This window comes from Chlorocebus sabaeus, chromosome 18 (assembly GCF_047675955.1).
Source record: "Chlorocebus sabaeus isolate Y175 chromosome 18, mChlSab1.0.hap1, whole genome shotgun sequence".
NCBI lineage: Eukaryota > Metazoa > Chordata > Mammalia > Primates > Cercopithecidae > Chlorocebus > Chlorocebus sabaeus.
The window spans coordinates 70,554,053-70,574,822 of NC_132921.1; the positions used below are offsets into that span (position 1 = coordinate 70,554,053).

At 39.7% G+C, this 20,770-nt stretch overlaps 2 protein-coding genes across 8 annotated transcripts in view; both read left to right on the top strand.

Annotated features, from left to right (window-relative positions):
• The window catches only part of NDUFV2 (NADH:ubiquinone oxidoreductase core subunit V2), a 34,887-nt gene extending 28,540 nt beyond the window's left edge, over positions 1-6,347 (top strand). Inside the window, exon 8 of the mRNA XM_007974645.3 lies at positions 6,192-6,347. Within this exon, the coding sequence (XP_007972836.1) occupies positions 6,192-6,285 (94 nt within the window). The 3' untranslated portion in view covers positions 6,286-6,347. The remainder of the gene's footprint in view (positions 1-6,191) is intronic.
• Positions 6,348-8,343: 1,996 nt separating this feature from the next.
• The window catches only part of ANKRD12 (ankyrin repeat domain 12), a 132,916-nt gene continuing 120,489 nt past the window's right edge, over positions 8,344-20,770 (top strand). For 2 of the 7 annotated variants that reach the window (XM_007974647.3, XM_007974652.3), the window contains exon 1: positions 8,346-9,102. The gene's annotated coding sequence lies outside the window, so the exon portion shown is untranslated. Of the gene's footprint in view, positions 9,103-9,131; positions 9,282-9,622; positions 9,884-20,770 lie in introns of those variants that run through there. The other 5 variants (XM_073006472.1, XM_007974651.3, XM_007974648.3 and 2 more) reach the window with 5 other exon arrangements.

Here is a 20,770-nt window from a genome sequence, read left to right on the forward strand (position 1 = left end):
CTAATAATACCCTACTTAATGAGAAAATGAGGTCGATTCAGGATAACTTAAGTTTAGTAAATGTTAGCTGACCCCTGTTGACCATTACTTTCTTTTCTAAGAAACACATACTGTTTTCAACATCCTGAGCGTATAGAATTGAATTTCCTTAAGGAGTTTTGGCATTTTCTTCCTAATTCCTCACTTGCTTGGGTATACCCCCTTTTTTAGGAGGTAAATCATTTCCCTGGTGAAAAATCATTCTCCTTATGGAGGCAACTGAAGTGAAATCTTTAGTCATCTAACATTACAGTATCTTTTTAGCTAGTGCTCCTATCTCTTACTTATTCTTGCTTTAAATAGACACTCTTCCCCCACTAAAAGTACAAATTCCATAGTATTTTCCACAAGCTTCACCTGCTTTTTAGGAGTCAGGTATTTTAAAATAAATTCATGCTATTCTTAGGTTTGTACTTCAACCCATAACTTCTTTCACCTTTTGGGTACTCTAAAGAATATCTCAAGTGCAGATTTCCTTGTGAAATCCACTTGGGTTCTTTAGATGGCCCCTCTCTTCTGATTAGATGTTTTAAATTCTATAGTCATAACTTTGGTGTTGGGTTCCCCCCCCACCCCCAGATGGAGTGTTGCTCTGTCACCTCGGCTAGAGTACAGTGGTGTGATCTTGGCTCACTGCAACTTCTGCCTCCCAGGCTCAAGCGGTTCTCCTGCCTCAGTCTCTTGAGCAGCTGGAACTATAGGCACATGCCACCATGCCCAGCTAATTTTTGTATTTTTAGTAGAGACGGGGTTTTACCATGTGGGCCAGGCTGGTCTCGAACTCCTGACCTCAAGTGATTTGCCTGCCTTGGCCTCCCAAAGTGCTGGGATTACAGGCATGAGCCACCACGCCCGGCCACTTTGGTGTTTAGAATCTTCTGCTTTGCTTCTTGTGAACTGTGGGATCTATGGTTCACAACATTAATACAGTTATTACTGTCCTGCCACATAAATTGATAGTTGCTTTGTCTACTTTGTTATGTCACATTACATTACATACTCAACAGTCTTTTTTTCCACAAACTTTTTTTGCGTGCCTGCTGTGTGTGTCAGGCATTATTTTAGGTTGCGCACACAATTATGAACAAAATAAAGTTCTCATCTTCTAGTGATGGAAACAGATGACTAGTGTAATAATGTGAGTGATAAAAAGGCTACACAATAAAATGAAGCAGAGTTAGGGGATAGATTGGGAGTAAATTTAGTGAGGAGAGGCCTCTTAGAGGTGGTAACATTTGAGCCATGAACTGAATGAAGAGCTAGAGGGAACCATGTGAAGTGGAAGGAACAGTGTTCCAGGCAGGGGAAAGAGGATGTATCAAAGTCCTGGAAGAAAAGTAAGGTGACAGTGTGACTGTAGTGAGGTGCTCAAGAAAGAAAGCAGTGGAAGGGGTCAGAGGAGATCAGGCCCAGATCAGTAATCTGGGCTGAATCTTAAATATAATAATAACTGTTGTTGGAATGTTTTCAGTAGGGAATGGAATGAGCAATCTTAAAAAATATTGTCATAGTTGCTATGTGGAGATTAGAATTTAGTAGATGTGTGGGACTAAGGATTTATGACTGATTTCCAGCTTTTTGGCTTGAGCATCTCTGAGGTTCCTTTACCGAAAATGGAGATTTGTGGTAGGGCAAGTTTGGGGAAGAAAAGTCAAATTTTGTTTTAGACATAAGTTTGAGATGCCTGCTAGACATCCATGGTGTGGTGCTGATAGGTAGATATGAACCTGGAATAGGTTAGGGCTGGAAATGCAAATTGGGGATTCATCAGTTATTAAGGGTAGTATTTAAAGTTATAAATCCGGATGACATTGGGGTGAAATTAAAATCTGTTATTTGTAATATGAGGTACTATAACATTGTATTTTAACAATAAGCAGGAACTAAGTACTCAGTTAAGCATTTTCAACATCATCTGATAATAATAGGGATGTTGTTTATCAGTAATCATGAATAGTTTTTCACTGAGATTTTCTTGATAGTGTTCTGGATTTGAACCAGATACTTTAAAATTATTAGTGTCTGAATCTACTTTTTTTACTTACTACCTCATTTAAAAAGCAGACAAAAGTCTACGTAGGTTTCAATAATTGCAAGCATCCACCAATGCTGTATTATATAAAGCTTTTATTTGGACATAGCAATACTAGAATGTCTTGTCAGCATATGAAAACAAGAACTTTTCACTTTACTTACCCAATATCTCGGATATATAGGATAATGACAGAGACTGGGATAGCAATAACCATAATACAGTTATAGTTAACTCTTTAACCAAAGCTGTCTGATCCGTTTTTATTGGTATTTTAATAATAAATATCTCTGCTCTTTGAAAGAAGTACTAGTGGTGAGTCTCTGTAATGAAAAACAGAGAGGAATTAAACTGCTTCAATAGTAACTGATCCCTGAGTACCACTGCCAGGTCTTATCCTGGCCAAAATTAGTGAAAGATTGATGTCTATATGTGGTTCAAAACTGCTTTTGTATTATCGTTGGTGAATGACCACTGAAAATATTAAAGCAGTGGTAAGATAGTACAGTTGACTCTTGAACACTATGGACATTAGGGACATTGATTGGTTATGCAATTGAAGATCTATGTGTAACTTTTGACTCCTCCAAAACTTTACTGATAGCCTGCAGTTGTCCAGAGGCCTTACGAGTAACATAGCACATATTTTGCATGTTGTATTATATATTGACTGTATTCTTACCATAATCTAGAAAAGTAAAATGTTATTAAAATCATAATGAAAATATATTTACTCTTCATTAAGTGCATCATAATACAAGTCTTCGTCCTCATTTCCATGTTGTATAGGCTGAGGAAGAGGAGGGGTTGGCCTTGCTGTCTCAGAGGTGGCAGAGGCTGAAGAAAATCCATGTATAAGTGAACCTATGCAGTTCAAAACTGTTGTTCAAGGGTCAGCTGTACTCTCTTAAACTTGACATTACTAAATATGTTTGTGCTGAGATTGTTCTTATTTTCAGTGAATTTAAAGTACTGAAAAATTCTAAACTTGTTTTCAGGTTACTAATAGGTAGAAAGTTTTTAGCGTGGATTAGTTTATAACTCATTTTAAATCCAATTTTAATTCTGCATATTTAGTTTATAAAGACATTTTAAATTTTGCATAATTCCATGGGGTGCAGGTAATATCTGAGATGTAAAAAATATAGAGCCAGGCTATAGTTCCAGTGTGGTTGGTAGATGACTCTAGACAATAGCATCACTTTTGGTTTTTTATACTAAAAGTAGGGACAGTGCTGGATATAGCTCAGCAATAGTAAAAAGATAAGCACTAAACTTTCATAAAGTGATTTGTGTATACAAACTAAGCCATGAAAGTTTACAGAAAGGCCAAGTTTTCTAGAATGCAAATGAGTTAAAATGGTACACATACGTATAGTGTTGAAATGACTGACGAACCATACTTTTTGAATTTTAGTGAAGACAAGGTAATTATCAGATGGCATTTTAAGCATGAGATATCAGGAAAATCATTTTTTGTTTAGTAAGTGAAAAACACTAGTGTAAATTGTGGCTGTCAGGTGAGTGGATAGGGCTAGCTCACTGCCTCTTGAGTGTTCTGAAGCATGTTTACAGATGAAAAGGGGGGGTACATTTTTAGTAGATTAAACAAAATGATAGGCTTTATTGGAGGATTTTGTAGCCTTTGTAGTATTTTAAGGTATACTGTGTGAATGGCAAGGAAGGGAGGTTTACAGCCAGACATACTGGATCACTGGAACTCCCGTTTTTCTAGACAATGCCATGGGATTGTAATTTTATGGAACAAACTTTAGGAAACGACCAAATTATTTTTAAAGGTACTTCCGGCCGGGCGTGATGGCTCACGCTGTAATCCCAGCACTTTGGGAAGCCGAGGCGGGCGGATCATGAGGTCAGGAGATCGAGATCATCCTGGCTAACATGGTGAAACCCCGTCTCTACTAAAAATACAAAAAATTACCTGGGCCTGGTGGCAGGAGCCTGTAGTCCCAGCTATTCGGGAGGCTGAGGCAGGAGAATGGCGTAAACCTGGGAGGTGGTGCTTGCAGTGAGCCGAGATCGCACCACTGCACTCCAGCCTGGGTGACAGAGCAAGACTCCATCTCAAAAAAATAAATAAATAAAATAAAATTACTTCCATATATAAAATTGTATAATCCTGTGAAGAACTCAGGAAGTACTTACGATTAATTCTCCCATTTATTGTTCTGGAAACTTCAGTTTTTATAATCTTCCTAAATTGATCCTTTGTGTTGAAAAACTGTGTGTCGATATTAAGGAGCTTATTAATTTTAGAAGATCCGTATCTATCCAAACTGGTAAGACACTTTAAGATACCCAATGCTCAGCTTTCAGAAGACGCCTAAAATGAAACTTTCAAATCCTATTCCATTCTGACATTTGATCAAGAGAAAAGTTTTAGGCAGAAAAGAAAACAGGTAGCTGAGCTTAAACCATAAGAAGAAACCTAGTAAAGGTGAATAAAGTTTCTCCAAAATAATTTCATTGGCATTTAAAGAGCAGCAGTGGTGCCTATCAATAGATAACAAAAAATGACAGGCCGGGCACAGTGGCTCACCTGTAATCCCAGCACTTTGGGAGGCTGAGGTGGGCAGATTGTTTGAGCCAACAAATTCACGACCCGCCTGGGCAACATGAAGTCTCGTCTCTACGAAAAATACACAAATCAGCCAGGCATGGTGACGCACACCTGTAATCCCAGCTACTCGGGAGGCTCAGGTGACAGAAATCACCTGAGCCTGGAAGGTCAAGACTACAGTGAGCCTTTATTGCATCACTGCACCCTAGCCTGGGTGACAAAGTGGGATCCTGTCTCAAAAATAAATAAAATTTTAAAATTGCATAATACTGTTTTTTGTTTTTTTTTTTTTAAAGTTAAGTATCATTTTGCTGCTTACTCTACAAGTTTCAGGCTCTTACAATATACGACTGCTTTTTGATCTGTTTTTGTAGTGAACAAGACCTGTAATCCAAATATATTAACTGATTTCTGACTTTGTAGACATTGTTCATTACTTAGTAACTTGTATTATATGCTGTGATATCTTGAAAGATCTTATAAATATTATGTGGTGTCACTTTCCAGGCTCCAACAAAAAATGATTTCCTAGGGCTGTAAAGAACAGACTTAAAGGATTGATGACACAATGTGAAGGGCAAAGCCAGAGGGGGTTGAAAAGATATAAACTGAACAAGTTCTTTAGGTAAATCTGTGGCAGGAACAGGTAAATTAGCAAAGCCAGGGAATAGTGGTGGATGGGTGACATGATATGGTAAGCGCTGAGCTGGGCTCTAGAAACAGAGGTCAGACAGGGCAGAGGTGAGCAATTACCTGGGAAAGTGTGTGTGGGGTTGACAGACAGGTTCTTCTCCCTCTATGCTGCCTGTCTTCATAAATTGCTCCATCAGGACTTGTTCTTGTTTGCTTCCTTTTGTGGCTGCTGTGGCCATCCTGGTTTGGAAACTTTTTTCATAAAATTACTGCTACTAATATAGTCTTTATAATACATAAATACAAACTGATTTTGACTTCGCTGCTTCTAAGAGACATTGTCCCAAATCATATTTCCTCAAGGAATCCAGTTTCTGTTTCCAAATACAATATATAAGTGTGTATATTCCCTGTATTCACTGTGACTGTGTATCTCGATCTAAATAAAATTCAATTATAAGAAATACAGTGCTCTAGTTTATTAAAACATGGTTTTTAAAAATGTTCTCTGGGGTTGGGTATTTTTGCCATAGTTCTTTGCTTTGATTCTTGGGTAGATGCTGAATCTCCCAAATTTGGTTTCTCATCTGTAAAATAAAGTCAGTATCACTTGTCTTATGGCATTGTAAAGATTAAATGAGCTAATGTATGCATACTGCTCAGTAAATAGGAACTATTGTTAGTGCTACTTTTGTATTTTTTATATTTATGGTGAAGTCTGATGTTTTTCCATATTTAGGAAGAGAAGATCTTGCATCACTTGAAATGCGTGAATTAAATAATCCATGCTAGTTCTTGGGGTAAAAATAGTTACTTAACTGGGCTCTTGTGAGATAACAATTACAATTTAAGTAGCAATTTAAAAATGTTAATCATTAATAGTTTAATATTACTTTTTCATTTCAGGAGTGGACGCTTCTCTTGTGAGCCAGCTGGAGGTCTTACCTCTTTGACTGAACCACCCAAGGGACCTGGCTTTGGTGTACAAGCAGGCCTTTAATTTATATTGAACTGTAAATATGTCACTAGAGAAATAAAATATGGACTTCCAATCTACATAAACTTTTTATATTATGTTTATTCTGCTCTGTGTACATCCTCGTGGTAACCTTAGCAACTTGCAGCTCTAAGTATTATGTCATAATGACAGAGGACCATTTTAAAGTCTTCTATCTATGACTGTGAAGACATTACATAATCTAGTTAACAGTTACTCTGGTGTCACCCATTTTCAATTTCCAGATTGCTTTTATCAAGATCAGGTTACTGTGAAGTAAAAATTTGGTCAAATTTCAAATGTTTTGCTTTCCCATTTTTAGCCACAGCCAAGTTTTAAGTTAACATGATCTTTCTATAAACTTTTGTCAGTGTCCCTGTAAACATTATTGTATTTACAACACATAATGGTTACTGTATTTCCAACTGGTGAACCTCAAGTGCACTGTAGGGTTAAGGAGGATATGGTAATTGTCTCTAGTCTCTAGAAGCATTACCTTTGTTTTTTTTTTGAGACGGAGTCTGGCTGTGTCTCCCAGGCTGGAGTGCAGTGGCGCAATCTCGGCTCACTGCAAGGATTACAGGCATGAGCCACCGTGCCCAACCGAAGCATTACCATTTTTAGAAAAGAAAGGTCCAAAACACTTTTGACATTATCCTTAGCTATTCGGACACTGCAAGTACACAAAACATAACTGGGTGAAGGTATTGGAAGCATGATTATATATACTCTGCAGTGGCATGGACATGACAACTTAGAGAAAAGGATAAAACCATTTGTGTGTTAAGAAACTAGCTGTAGTACATTAGTTTTACAAATAGGATTAGCCAGCTTTAATGCATGAATAAATTTATATATATTAGATTTATCTATCCTTGATTTCTCAAAGTCACTTGTACTTGAAACAGACCATTCACTATTTATTTTTTTTTGAGACAGGCTGTGTCTCCAGGCAGGAGTACAGTGGTGTGATCATGGCTCACTGCAATACTCTGGCCTCAGAGAGGTGCCACCAACCTGGTTAATTTTCATATATTTTTTTAGAGACAGGGTCTTACTATGTTGCCCTGGCTGGTCTCAAACTCCCAGGCTCAAGCCATCTGCCCGCCTCAGCCTCCCAAATTGCTGGGATTGCAGGCGTGAGCCACCGCGTTCGGCTATAACGATTATTTTTAAGTATATCTTTAAGAATTTTTTTTTTTTTAATTGAGAGACGGTAAACAAGAGTTAATTTTCCAAGTGGCACAAAAAAGTAATGAAAATGTCCTAGCCTGGAGCTCTCTTGACTTTCTCATAGGCGACTTTTTCTTTGTATTTCACATCATAAATAACCAAATTAAATGTAACACTATTCCACCTCTAGCCGTAAGGTGCTCTCTTTCTAGTCTTATTGACCCTAATGATTTGTAGGTGGGAGAAATCGGGAACCTAAGAACGGGAAAACTCCTGATCTTTAATGCAGGTTTATGCTTTATATAGTAATTTGATGGGACCTCGCCGTCCCTGTCAGGTCTGAATGTCATTTCATCTGCTGTGATCACATCTGAACCCTCAGTTCATCAAGACTAAAGGACAGTTTAACATAAACTTGTAACTGCATGCAGTAAGTCATAAACGGACTCTGTTGTTGCAGATTAACCTCTGCGTAAATAATACGCGCCCAGAAGGAAGTGAGCACACGGGGTTGCCACGCTGCGACGGTCAATTTTTCTCAGGCACCCTTCCCAGTACCTGAGCAGCTCCCTCTCGAATCCCCAACACTACGTGTGGGGACGTGCACTGAATTCCTCTTTAAAGAGGCCACTGGAAGGCGTGGCTGGAAGGGGACGCGCTCTAGATCCCCTGGTCCCAGGGCAGGTGGACGCTACCGCGCTTTCGGGGCGGGGCCCAGGGCTCCACCTGGGGCGGGGGGCCGCGGGCTCTGGGCGCAGGTGCAGCTTTTCCGGCCTGGTGCGGGGCCAGGCGGCCGCCGCTGGCTTAGCTGGGGAACTTCGCCTAGTCCTCGAGCTGCGGTCGCAGCGTTATTTTGCCTGAGTTGGATCACGCTCGTCCACCCATCCCGTGTAAAAATAACAGGTGTATACCCTATGTGGGGATCTTCATCGCCGCCGCCTTTTCCAGAAGCTTCCAGTCACAGCCACTGCCACGGTCGCCACAAATGCTACTGCAGAGCCCGCTTGCCCGGCAGCGTCAGCGGCGCCTGCCCTGCCTCTTCACCCAGGCTTTGATTCCCCCTCCTTTGTCGGATGGTGTCTGCGGCGGGGAGGCGGTAACACTAGCCCGAGTGGGGCGTGGAGACCGACTAACACAAAGGGCGGAGTTCCGGCCCGCACCCCTCCGCCGCCTGCCGCTTGGTACGTCCCGCTTCCCCGCCCTGCAGCTCGCGGAGCCTGGCTGAGCAGCAGGAGGGGCGGGCGCCGGGGGGCGGGGCGGTCACGCCGCCAGTCCCGTGCCCGCGGGAGTCACGTGTCCGCGGGTGTCACGTGCTCGCGTCGCAGCCAATCGCGGGGCGGCCCTGTCCTAGGAGCGAGGAGGCTGTGGTGAGAGACGGACCGAGACCGGAGATGTTTTCAAGCCCGGCCCCGGCGGTGTTACAGGCGGTTGCAGCGGGGACGAAGACAACGACAGCGACGGCCACGCCGAGGCACTCGTTCCGGGGGTGAAGCCTCCTGCGCCGGCCTTGCCTCGGGTCCGTGCGGGTGAGGGGGGCGTGGCGACAGGAAAGGAGGAAGGAGGGGCGCGGTTTCGAGCTTGTCCCCGGCGCCTGGGAGGAGACCCCCTCAGTTCTGCGCTGCTCCCGTTTCCCCACCCCAGAGCAAGGTAGGGGACGCGCCCTGCCCGCCCCACCTGGCCCCGACGCGCAGCCCGCCCAGCCTGGCCCGAGCCGCAGCCCGCCTGACAGTGACAGGCCGTTAGTGCCCCCCGGCGCGGGTCCGCCGGGGCCCCGCCTGCCGCCGCTGCCGCCGCCCCTCCCCGCGTCTTGAGGAGCCGTGGCGCAGGTGGGAGCCGCCAACTGGGCGGGGGCGCCGCGCGGGGCGGGGCGGGGGCCTGGTGGAGGACCGCGAGCTGGCCTGGGCGCGGGCGCCCCTCACCGCGGCTGTCGGGGCTGGGTTGCCGCCGCCTCCCGTAACATGGCGGGGCCGGAGCAGCGTGTGCGTGCGAGTGTGAGTGTGCGCGGCCGAGAGGGCGCCGCTGGCGTGCGGCGGTCGGACCCGCGGGGGCGGGGGCGCGCCTGGCCCGCCGCGCGTTCCCGTCGCCAGCCGCCGGGCGTGCGCCGACGCCGGGGATTCTGCTGGGGCCGCTCGGGCCGGGAGCGTTGGAGGTACCCGGGTCCTGGGAGAGGTGGATGAAAGCAAGAAGGGGAAATTGCTGCTTTAGTAGTGTCCGGGGAAACAGCTGCCACTCTACAGTTCCGTCTTAAATGTCGGCGTAATCTAACCTTGCCGCATTGGGCAGGCGGTTCATCGTTTTTCAAGTGCGCACTTGAGATGCTTCAAGACCCCTGGAGCACGTCAGGTGCTTAGATCTCGTTTTGAGGAGTGATGTGGAATGACGCATCCTTCCAGATCCCAAAGCGTTGAATCAACGGTTGTACAAAGAGGTATCCGAAGCTTAGCTGACAGCTGTTTTAGTAATAACAGTAAGACGCTGTCTGGGATAGGAAGTTACTGTTGCACTCGTTGAAACCTTAGGAAACATTTAAAGCAGTGTTGTCACAGGGATTGTAATTTCCACTGGACACCCGTGGTTAAACTGCGAACTAAGGTGAAGTGTGTTGCAGATCCAGTGCTGTGTATTGTAATGGTTCGGAATTATCTCTAATCCTAAAGTTGAAATGAGCCTTCATCTTCCGTCATGTATTTCGTTTTCATTTTAGAATGGTTTGTGTAAATTATAAAGAAAGGCTAGTGAAATAGATATTTTAACATAAATTAACTGTTTATTAAAAACATATGCACGGCCGGGTGCGGTGGCTCATGCCTGTAATCCCAGCACTTTGGGAGGCCGAGGTGGGTAGATCACCTGAGGTCAGGAGTTCGAGACCAGCCTGACCAATATAGTGAAACCCCATCTCTACTAAAAATACAAAATTAGCCAGGCGTGCTGGCGCTTGTCTGTAATCCCAGCTACTTGGGAAGCTGAGGCAGGAGATTCGCTTGAACCCAGGCGGCAGAGGTTGCAGTGAGCCGAGATCGTGCCACTGCACTCCAGCCTGGGCAACAAGAGCGAAACTCCTTTTCAAAAACAAACAGAAAAACAAACAAAAAAAACGAAAACATATGCTGAAGTAGGACGTTGAAAATCTTGGGCACAGATCTGAGTTTCTTCAATTGTTATACAAAGCCTTTCCTGGAGATTAGCTCAGAACTGGCCGAACGTATGCTCTATTGGTGCCAAGTGGCTTAAAAGCAAAATGAAATAGTGTCCACTGTGTAAGATGAAGTCGTTATATTAACTAATCTTGTTGAGAAAAATCTTTAATTTGGGTTAAAAGCGAAACCTTTAAAGATTTGAAATATTTTCCCCTGGAGATTATGGACAAGGGGAGATAGGTTTTAGCTTAAGAATCTTTTATTTGATAACAGGCACTGAATACATTTCTGAAGCTCTACAGGCATCTTGGCTAAGGTCAAGTTTAACTCGTTCTGTGTTTTATGTTAGAGATAGACGAGATGTTAAAATGGAAGGAAAATGAGTGTTAAGTGTACTTATGTAGGATACTTTTAATGTTCTTAATCTCATAGTTCTCATAGTAGTTGTTAAGAATTAGTTATTGGAATAGTTTCATGAACTACGCAGAACTGGGAAAGTGGAAATCTCTGGGTGTGTATTCCATGAAGAATATTTTAGGAGTAAAGAGAACAAAAATATTCAGACGAGGAAAGAATTTAGCTGAAAATACATTGTGCAGACTTATACTGGTTTGTTAATACCGAAGGGGGAAAAAAAGCCTGAATTTTATTTGCAGACTAGTGTCCAGCTGGTAGAATGAGTTTAAAAGGAAGATGTTTTTATCAAGCTGTCGATATTACTTTTTCCCTATAGAAGTTGGAAAACATGACTGATACTCTTTTAAAGTAGATTGGAGAAATGGTAGGATATTTGGAAAACACTTCGTTGGAGAAGAGATTTTTATTCTTAAAAAAATATTAAGAGTGGTTGTAAAAGTATTTTGATTTCTTGCTATTAGCTGACACGTAAACTTTTCTTTAAACCATTCTTACGTTTTAATACCATTATTTCAATCCAAAAAGAGGATGGTTAATGGAGTCATTTCCATCCTAGTTCATAAGAGGTTTGTCCTACTACTTTCTGTATTTAGACTTAGTCATGTTAAAGTAACATGTATCACGTGGTCGTGAAGAATTTGTCCAATAATTGCTGTAGGTTGCTTAAGAGCTATTGACACTGCTTTCTAACTTGGAATTTGTTGCTAACAACATGTATTTGTAAAATGCGTGTGCCTTATAAAGGATACAGTGTTGAGATTTATCCTTGGGACTGGAAGGGACCTCTGATTTTCTTATTCGTTTCCTTTATTTTTACACATGAGAAAATGAAGGTGAAAAGACTTAAAGCTAGTCTGCAGCTAGTTAAAAACAACCTGTGGTTTGACCGAGAGGTTTCTTTCTGTGAAGATGCTAATTTGCCTCTTCAGAAGTTTTATGGAGTTGTGGAAAGGACATTGAAATATAAGTGAGAAGGCCTGGGTTTAAATTCTTGATTTATCACTTCCTCACTTCCTAACAATGATTTTTGACATGTCGCATTCACTTTCAGAACCTTGCCTTCTATCAGCTGCAACTTTAAAAATACAATAATAATAATAACCTTGCCTTCTTAACCTGCAAAAGTAATTTTCCTGCATAATTTAATGTTATTCTGTGGAACAAATGAGAACAGAAAGCACATTGTATACTGTAAACTTCTGTACAACGTGGTGATGTTATTTTTAAAGAAAATACAATTGTTAAAGCATAACAAGGTGTTTAAATCCCTGAATTTTTGCATAGCCCTAGCTTTGTTTTCATCTTCTGCTGTTTTACAGATTGTAACTCCTGTAGATACATTTTCTGATCCCCACTTAGTTCTAACCTTAGTTAAGCTGCTTATGAACATTTTAAATATTGCAGTTATTAATCTGACTTTCCCTGGAGAATATGAAGTTTCTTTAGCATTTGAAAATATTCTCATATATACTCATGCATTCATAATCTGTTTCTGTAACAGACAATGGCTTTTTAAAAGTAATAGTGAAAGTAATCTTAGTAGCAATGTTAATTTATTTGACTCTTGCTAGTTTTCAGATACGCAAAAGCAGGAGATGATTTCCTTTAAAAACTCGTCTTTGAATAGTTCATGTTAAGGTTATCTGGTATATCTAAAATATTTAGAAGTGTTAAAAACAGTTTTTGTTTGCCTTTGCTGTTAAGTTTGAAACCTCTTAGTGCTTTAAATTGATAATCCTGGAAACCAACATCAGTATTGTAGTATTACATAGATTATCGGAGTTTTTATAGTCTTGAAAATAAAGCTACTAATAATCATAGATAATATTTGCTGAACACTTAGAATATGCAAATCTCCGTTTTAAGTGAAACATTTTAGGTAATTTTCATAATAACCTTGTAAAATGGAGAGGAAACTGAGGCTGTAAACAGTTATGTGATGTGTAGATTTTACACACTAAATATTAGATTTCATTGTCCTGTTTTATTAACCATTTATCTCCTGTGCCTCTAATTAAGTTGGTTTTCTAAGAGTTTTAAGGCAGGGATTCTTAAATTTCAGATTTCGTGAAAAACGTTTGGGGGACAGCTATTCTACCTTCTTGGTGGTCCAGAAAAAAAAAAAAAAGAAGTACCTTTATGGGAATCATAGAACATAGGCCAGCAACCCTTTTTATGAGATGCAGATATACTTGTTGCTGTGGTGGTGGTTTTTTATTAGTTGTCAGAGCACATTATTCTTACCAGCTACGGAAAGGGCCATGGTTGTTCATATAATATGAGGCTATCCTAACAAATTCCACCTTTCTATTGATACCATTCTTCTAAAGAGACATTCTTTCGTCACAGTGACTGAAGAAAAAACTAACCAAACTCATTTAGGACTTTCATAAGGGAATAGATCCAGCAATAGAAAATTTGCTGAGTTTGTCCAGCTTAGAAAACAGTATCCAAGATCAGGTTTTCTGATTAGTGCGATCCTCCAAAATTCTAAGAAACTTAAATTCAAACATAAGTCCTTAGAAAATTCAGTTGTAACATGGAGACACTTCCAACTTGAAGGAGGTAGATTATGAAGCTGCAAGTTACAGGGTGGAAGTCATTTCTTTTTCTTTGACTTTAAAAAAATTCTAAAAATTAAAAAAATTGTGTCATCTTTGGCCAATTCCTTAACATCTGTTTATTGGGCTAAAATTGTTTCAAAATATGTAATAGTTTACTTTTCTGGTTATCAGTGTGTATTTAGGCCAGAACTGGGAAAAATAACACAAATGTTAGCGATAAGTACATTTTTAACTACCTTGTGTCTGTTATCTATCTTATTTTGACAATATAAGATTAATAATCTCTAATAATATGCATAGGTTGGGGAATTGTTAACCTTTTAAAATAAATAGGGGGTTTTTTGTTTGTTTGTTTTTGTTTTGTTTTAGAGCCAAGGTCTCACTATGTTGCTCAGACTAGTCTTGGTCTCGAACTCCTGACCTCAAGCAGTCCTCCTGCTTCACCATCCCTAGTAGCTGAGATTACAGGTCTTAGCCACCTTACCTGGATATATAGTCTCTTATTGTAACAATAGCAAAGAGTTGTAATAGACCTCTATAGCTTTTCAGATTTCAGATTGTTCCTCCCACATAGGAGTTTTGTCGGCATTCTGACTTCTAATAGAGAACAAAAACCATTTGTGGCTCTCTCTTCTGCCTAGAAATAGCTATATTGACTCTCAAGATAAAAGAAAAGTAGTACCTTAAAAATTGTAGTGCTTTGTAGTTCACACAGTGCTTTCTACATCTGATTCTCTTTTGAACCTCACAGCTCAGTAAGGCAAAACAAGGATTGTCAGGTAATCTGATGATATTGAGCCATGGATTGAATCCAGGTTAAAATTATCTGGAGTAATGTTAGATTCCTTTGAAATTCACTCATGAAAGAGAAGCATTAGCAAACCTAAAGGAAGAGAAAGGAGAGGCATGCACTTTTATTTTCTCCCACGAAATTCAAATTGTACACAACTTTCTATTCTGTTTACCTCTTCTGAAACAGAGTAGAGGTAAACATTAAAAACATTCCTTGTACAGCTTTAATAATTAGTGGTAATGGGCCAGGCGCCTAGTGGCTCACTAAGGCTGAGGCTGGCAGATCATCTGAGGTCAGGAGTTTGAGACCAGTCTGACTAACATGGTGAAACCCCCTTTACTAAAAAATACAAAAAAATTAGCTGGGCGTGGTGGCGCACCCCTGTAATCCCAGCTACTTGGGAGGCTGAGGCAGGAGAATTGGTTGAACCTGGGAGGTAGAGGTTGCAGTGAGCCAAGATTGAGCCACTGCACTCCAGCCTGGGAGACAGAGCGATGCTATCTCAAAAAAAAAAAAAAAAAAAAAAATTTAGTTGTAATGGTTAATCATGATAAAGACGATTAGATAAGAAAATTAAAATTTCATAACACATTTCCTACCGTAATTTGCACAAGAATATTGTAACTAGGAATAAAGCCTTGACTTGCATTCCAGTGTTCCATGTTAGTCTTGGAACCACTGAGTTAAAATAAATCCTTTCTACCAGAGTTTAATTCTCACTACTTGGGAGTTACTTGGTAATCAAGGAAAAGAATTTCTTTTGAGCTTCTGTATGCTGCGTACTATTAGATACCTTCATATATGTTACATGTAAGTGCAGATATCTTAAATATCTAGTTAAGAAAACACTTCAGAAAATTGTTGCCGGAATATCTCCAACTGGATCTTTTTTACTCAAGAACTTAAGTTGAAATTTATAAATTATATAAATTTAAGTTTGTTACTTTGAGAAATTTTTTCTTAAGATCAGTCCAATTCACTAATGTATTTATAGTTGACGTGATCATCCAGTAGTGGTTATTCAGCCTTCAGAAATTATGCTTATCTTCCAAGATTTGTAAAAACATATCAGGAGTGAAGAACATTCTTTTTTTTTTTTTTTTTTTTTTTTGAGATGAAGTCTCACACTGTTGCCCAGGCTGGGGTGCAATGGCATGATCTTGGCGTACTGCAACCTCCACCTCCCGGGTTCAAGCAATTCTCCTGCCCCATCCTCCCCAGTAGCTGGGATTACAGGCACTCGCTACCATGCCTGGCTAATTTTTTGTATTTTTAGTAGAGACAGGGTTTCACTATCTTGGCCAGACTGGTCTCGAACTCCTGACCTCGTGATCCACACACCTCAGCCTCCCAAAGTGCTGGGATTACAGGCGTGAACCCGTTGCTCCCTGCCAAGAATTCTCTTTAAGCTGCAGTTGAATATGACCAAACACCACCACCACCACCCCCCTCTTTACTGTGTTTCTATTTGTCCTCATGTTATTGAAAGTAAGCAAGAATGGTTGACAGCAAATTGGCTTACTCATTCTTTCCGTTGTCCTTTATCATCCTTTGAGGCTCCTCCTCTTCCTTCAGGCACTAGCGCTCTTTCTTGGAAGGGCCCATTCAAAATTAATCTATACGTACATAGATACTTACATACCTATATTTGTGGTGTTAAACTTAAAAATTATATTACTTTCATTTTACATTAGCTAACGCATGAGAAAATAATCATTTGCATTTTCTCTACTGTGACTTGACACATCATATCCTTTGGCCATTTTTCTTTTTTTCTTACTCAAAACTTCTAGGAGTAGCAATCAATGATTTAAACAAATAACATTTTAACATTTTTATTAGAGTTTTACAGCATGCAATTATTATATGCTATTGTTTAAAGACTGTAATAAAAGATTATTAATTTTCCAACCTCTTTTTGCATAATCTTTATATATTAGTGATTATTAGTCTTCTATATGTTACAAATATTATTTTATAGCACCAGTGCCCCTTCAGAAACCCCAGAAGAAACAGGCTCTCTCCAGAGTACTACTCCCTTACTGGGGTGGCTACTCTTTATGCTCTTTTATTATTCCATTCACACTCCTAGTCTAAGAATTTCCCCTCCCTATAGCTTTTGTATACTCAGATGTTAGGGTGGGAGTAGCAGAAAACAGAATCTTTTGAGCATAGGGGAAACGTAGCCTCACACTTTAGTCATACTCATCAGGAAGTGCTAATAGACTGGCAGAGGTATAGTTACAGCTACTCCATACTTGATCATAGGCAGCTAAGGTTCAAGTTAAATCATTTAAAGTTACACATATCTAGTAAGTGATGGTGACTGTATTGCTTCCTTTCAGTACTGCACCTTCAAAGATGATGATATTGAAAGAAAAGATAAAATGATAAATTTAGACACTTTAGGGGAAAAATATGTAATTTGTATTATGATTATGGATTTTTACAAGGAGTAAAAAGTGAAAAGTCATGAAGTATTCAGTCTGAAAATGTAATGGGTTCTTGAATTTGAAAGTCTTTGGAATTTTTGTCTTCTCATTTCTGAATTTTCCAGTTTTACCACAATGAACAAGTACTGTAGATATAATGAAGTTTTTATTAGTTTTATTTTTAGATATGGGTTCTTGCTCTATTGCCCAGGCTGGAGTACAGTGGTGCCATCATAGCTCACTGCAGCCTCAAACTCCTGGTCTCAGGGAATTCTCCTGTCCCAGCCTCTCTCGTAGCTGGGATTACAGGCGTATGCCACCATGCCAGACTCTGGATGTAGTGAAATTTTAAACACATAATTAACAGTTTTTAAAGGAATGTCTCTAGGTACAGCACTACATTTAGCATTGTTGAGGCAGGGATTTGGGAAGATACAAGTGAAGGCAATATTATAGTATATGTCTTTTTAAGAATTCACACTCAGGAAACAAAATACAGACATAATCACATAGGAGGATAGTATTATTCCTTAATCATCCAAATTGCTTTCTAGTTGATGTGGAAAGGAACATGGTAAGCCGTGTAAAGACACACATCATTCTGTTTTGTTCTCTATTCTATCATGTTGTAAATGGTTAGCGTATATTTATTGAATGAATGAGAATCACCTCAGTGACAGTGGCAAGAGGATGGTCCGACTGGCATAAGAGGATGAACTGGGACTAAAAATGGGTAGCAGTTGAGAACAGCCACAATTACTAGGATGAGGGGCTTAATAAAAATTAATTTCCAAAGTGGGAAATGATATAATACGCATTTTCTTAGAAAGTAATTCTAGAAGTATAGAATTTAAATAGGAGGTAACTATTTAGAAAGGTTCTTAAGGTTTTAGGCCCCAGTTTTAAGCACATATCTGAAGATGGCATTCTCTGTTTATGGGCAACTTAAAATCTAGCAAGAAGAGGTAATTACCTAAAATCAAGATGCATAATTAGGAAGAGGTTCTGTGTGTATTTTGAAGTTGTGGATTTTTTGGTAAATATAAGTTCAGGGAAAAGGACCTGTGTGTTTTAGGTACTGAAATAGGTCTCTTCAAAGAGGCCAAGAATCACTGACTTGGAAATGTAGGTTCAGTTTTTGCTGTAGAACTCTTAGATTCTTAGAGAGTCCTTAATTTCTTTTTTAGGCGTTACTTTTTATAATACAATTCCTTTAGTAAACCTGCTTAACATTTGCACCATCAGTGACATTTGCCTTTTTCTCCTCTGATTCAAAAACATTTGTGTGGTTATATGTCAGAAAGTGTTCTATTTTAAAAATAAAACCAAGCCTGGCACAGTGGCACGTCTGTAATCCCAGCTACTCCAGAAGGTTGAGGTGGGAGGAGCATGAGTTTGAGCCCAGCCTGGGCCAAAATAGTGAGACTCCATCCACAAAAAAAAGGAGTTTTGGCTGGGCACAGTGGCACACACCTGTAATCCCATCACTGTGGGAGGCAGAGGTGAGAGGATTGCTTGAGGCCAGGATTTTGAAAGTAGCCTGGCCAACATAATGAGCTTCCATCTCCATAAAACTAAAAAAAAAGTAAAAACCAACCAAATACACGCTTATTCTTTTGCATTGTTGTTGGAATTTTCAGAGTATCAGCTTTTTCATACTACTTTCTTTCAGCTATTAGAATACAGTGAAATTATTCTGTTCTGGTCCTTCATTACCATATTTCTCCTCCTTCTCATCAACATGCTTTGTCAGGGAAAACAGTTTATAATTCTAAATGACTTTGGTTAGAAGAGCTACCAGTGACATATAATGCTACATTAAACCAGTTTAAAGTGTGTTTTCCTTTGAATGCCCTGGAATGTACAGTTGTTCTGAAATCTAGTGTATATTGTAGGAGGTAGGTTTATGTTGGAGAGTAAGCAGGATAAAGAAAAAGGTAGCAGATCAAGACTAAAATAAAGGCCCAAACAATTCAGTCCTAGTATAGTCATGGAAGTGTCAATTTTAAGCTGTAATTTGAGCAGTGTTATAACCCATCATATTGTTGCATCAGGGTGGAAATGATGTTGTATGTAAGTTAGAAATACTTTGTTACTTGGATTGCTGTCTTGTAGGGATTGATTTCAGCTCTACACAACTGCATCAAGAATTTGGACATAGTTTTTAGGATCTCAGGCTTATATTGCAGAGGCAGTGATTATTGTAAACTATTCTGGTTTCTTAATGACCTATCCCAATCTCATTTATCTTATGTACCACTGCTAAAACTGTATCTATTATTTAAATAATTAAAAATCCTTTCATTTAAGGCTAAAGTATGTGCCTATCATTTTTATAGAAAACAGTAAAAGTGAGACGGCACTTTCGGGGATTAAGCTGTGAGTAATACTTAAGAGTAGCACCAGCCTTATTTATAATTGTTATGATATGTTGCAAAGATTGGCTGCAATAGCCTATCTTTTGGAGGGGGCCGCAGAGGGGGCAAAAATAAAATACAAAAAAAATTTATTTAGAATATTTTAGATAATTTAAAAGGTACAGAAAATAGCATGATGAACTTTCCCTTTTCTCTAGACCTATTTAAATCCTTTTGTTTCTTCATGGTTCATCTCAACTGTGACTTATTCAATGAAGCCTGACCTCTTCCATTTTAACTCTGTTGCACATTGTATATAGTATTGAGAGCAGTGTGACTAGAGGAGTTGAAAATAAGATTTATATATGAGGTAGGAATGTACCTAGAAATCTTGTGAAAGCTAAACTTCAACATTCCAGTATATGCAGAACAAAACTGATAAAGTATAGATTTGAGAGGAAAGAAACAAAATAATTATTTTAGGAAGATCAGTTGTGTGGCGCAATAGGTCTAAAAGGAAGTGGTGAATTGCCAACTCATTTTGATAGACTTTTTCCCCGTACTTATTCTGTGAAATTTTACTCGGCCTTCAAACAGTTTACCGTTTTGCTAGAAGAGAAAGGAGATGGCAGAATTCTTAATTGTGGATGTGTCTAGTTTTCAGAATTTTAGAATCCTTTTAGAACCTGTAAGCTTTTTCCCTGTTGACAGTGAAGTGAATACAGTGGCTGTTAGGTTTCTACTTTTCAGCAGTGGTAGTATTTTCTGCTCCCTGTGCCAGAAATGCAAGTAAAGCTGCCTAACCATTTTCTCTGAGCTGTTGCAGCCCTCTACTGGTTGATGGAAGTTGCAGCAATTTAGAACCTGTTAGGGCCAGAAGGTCAGTAAACTCTGCAACTAATTTTAAAAATCTCAGACCTTTAGAAGTCATCTGTGCCAACCGTATCAATTGCAGATGAATATTTTATATACCTACCTTAACAATTCTGGAGGGGGGAGACTATATACACACACAAACACACGTATGTATATGTATGTATGTATAAGATACCCTAGGCAAATAGATAATTGTAAATACAACTCCCCATATTTATTTACAAACTCTAAATGCATTGTTAGAATGTGATCCCCTATAATCAGGTGTTTCACATAGTCAAAAACATCTCTTTAATGTCTTGTAAATATTTGATGAGATAACAAGAATTTTATTTTTTAAAAATTTGAGGTATTATTACTATTCGAAGATAAATACAACAGATAAATGCTAATTGCTTATTTAAATTATTTCCAAAGCAATTTTACTTCTTATTTATTGCTGGAGCCGGAAACTTAGGTTTCATTCTAGCCTTCTTGTTCTTGTTTACTCTTCCACCCCTGCCCCCTGTGACCCTCCTCCCACCACAATCTGGTCATTGTGCTTTAAGTGGTCTCCTTGTGTCTTAGCTAATTCCTCTCAAGTCCATCTTTCAGAGTTTCACCAAGGGCACCTTTCTGAACACACTACTCGAATTATGTCACTACTTTTTTGGAAGCCTTTTTTGTTACCATAAAGAACAGACTACACAATGACAACGGGCTTCATGATGAGATCCCTTCCTGCTTTCTTCAGCCT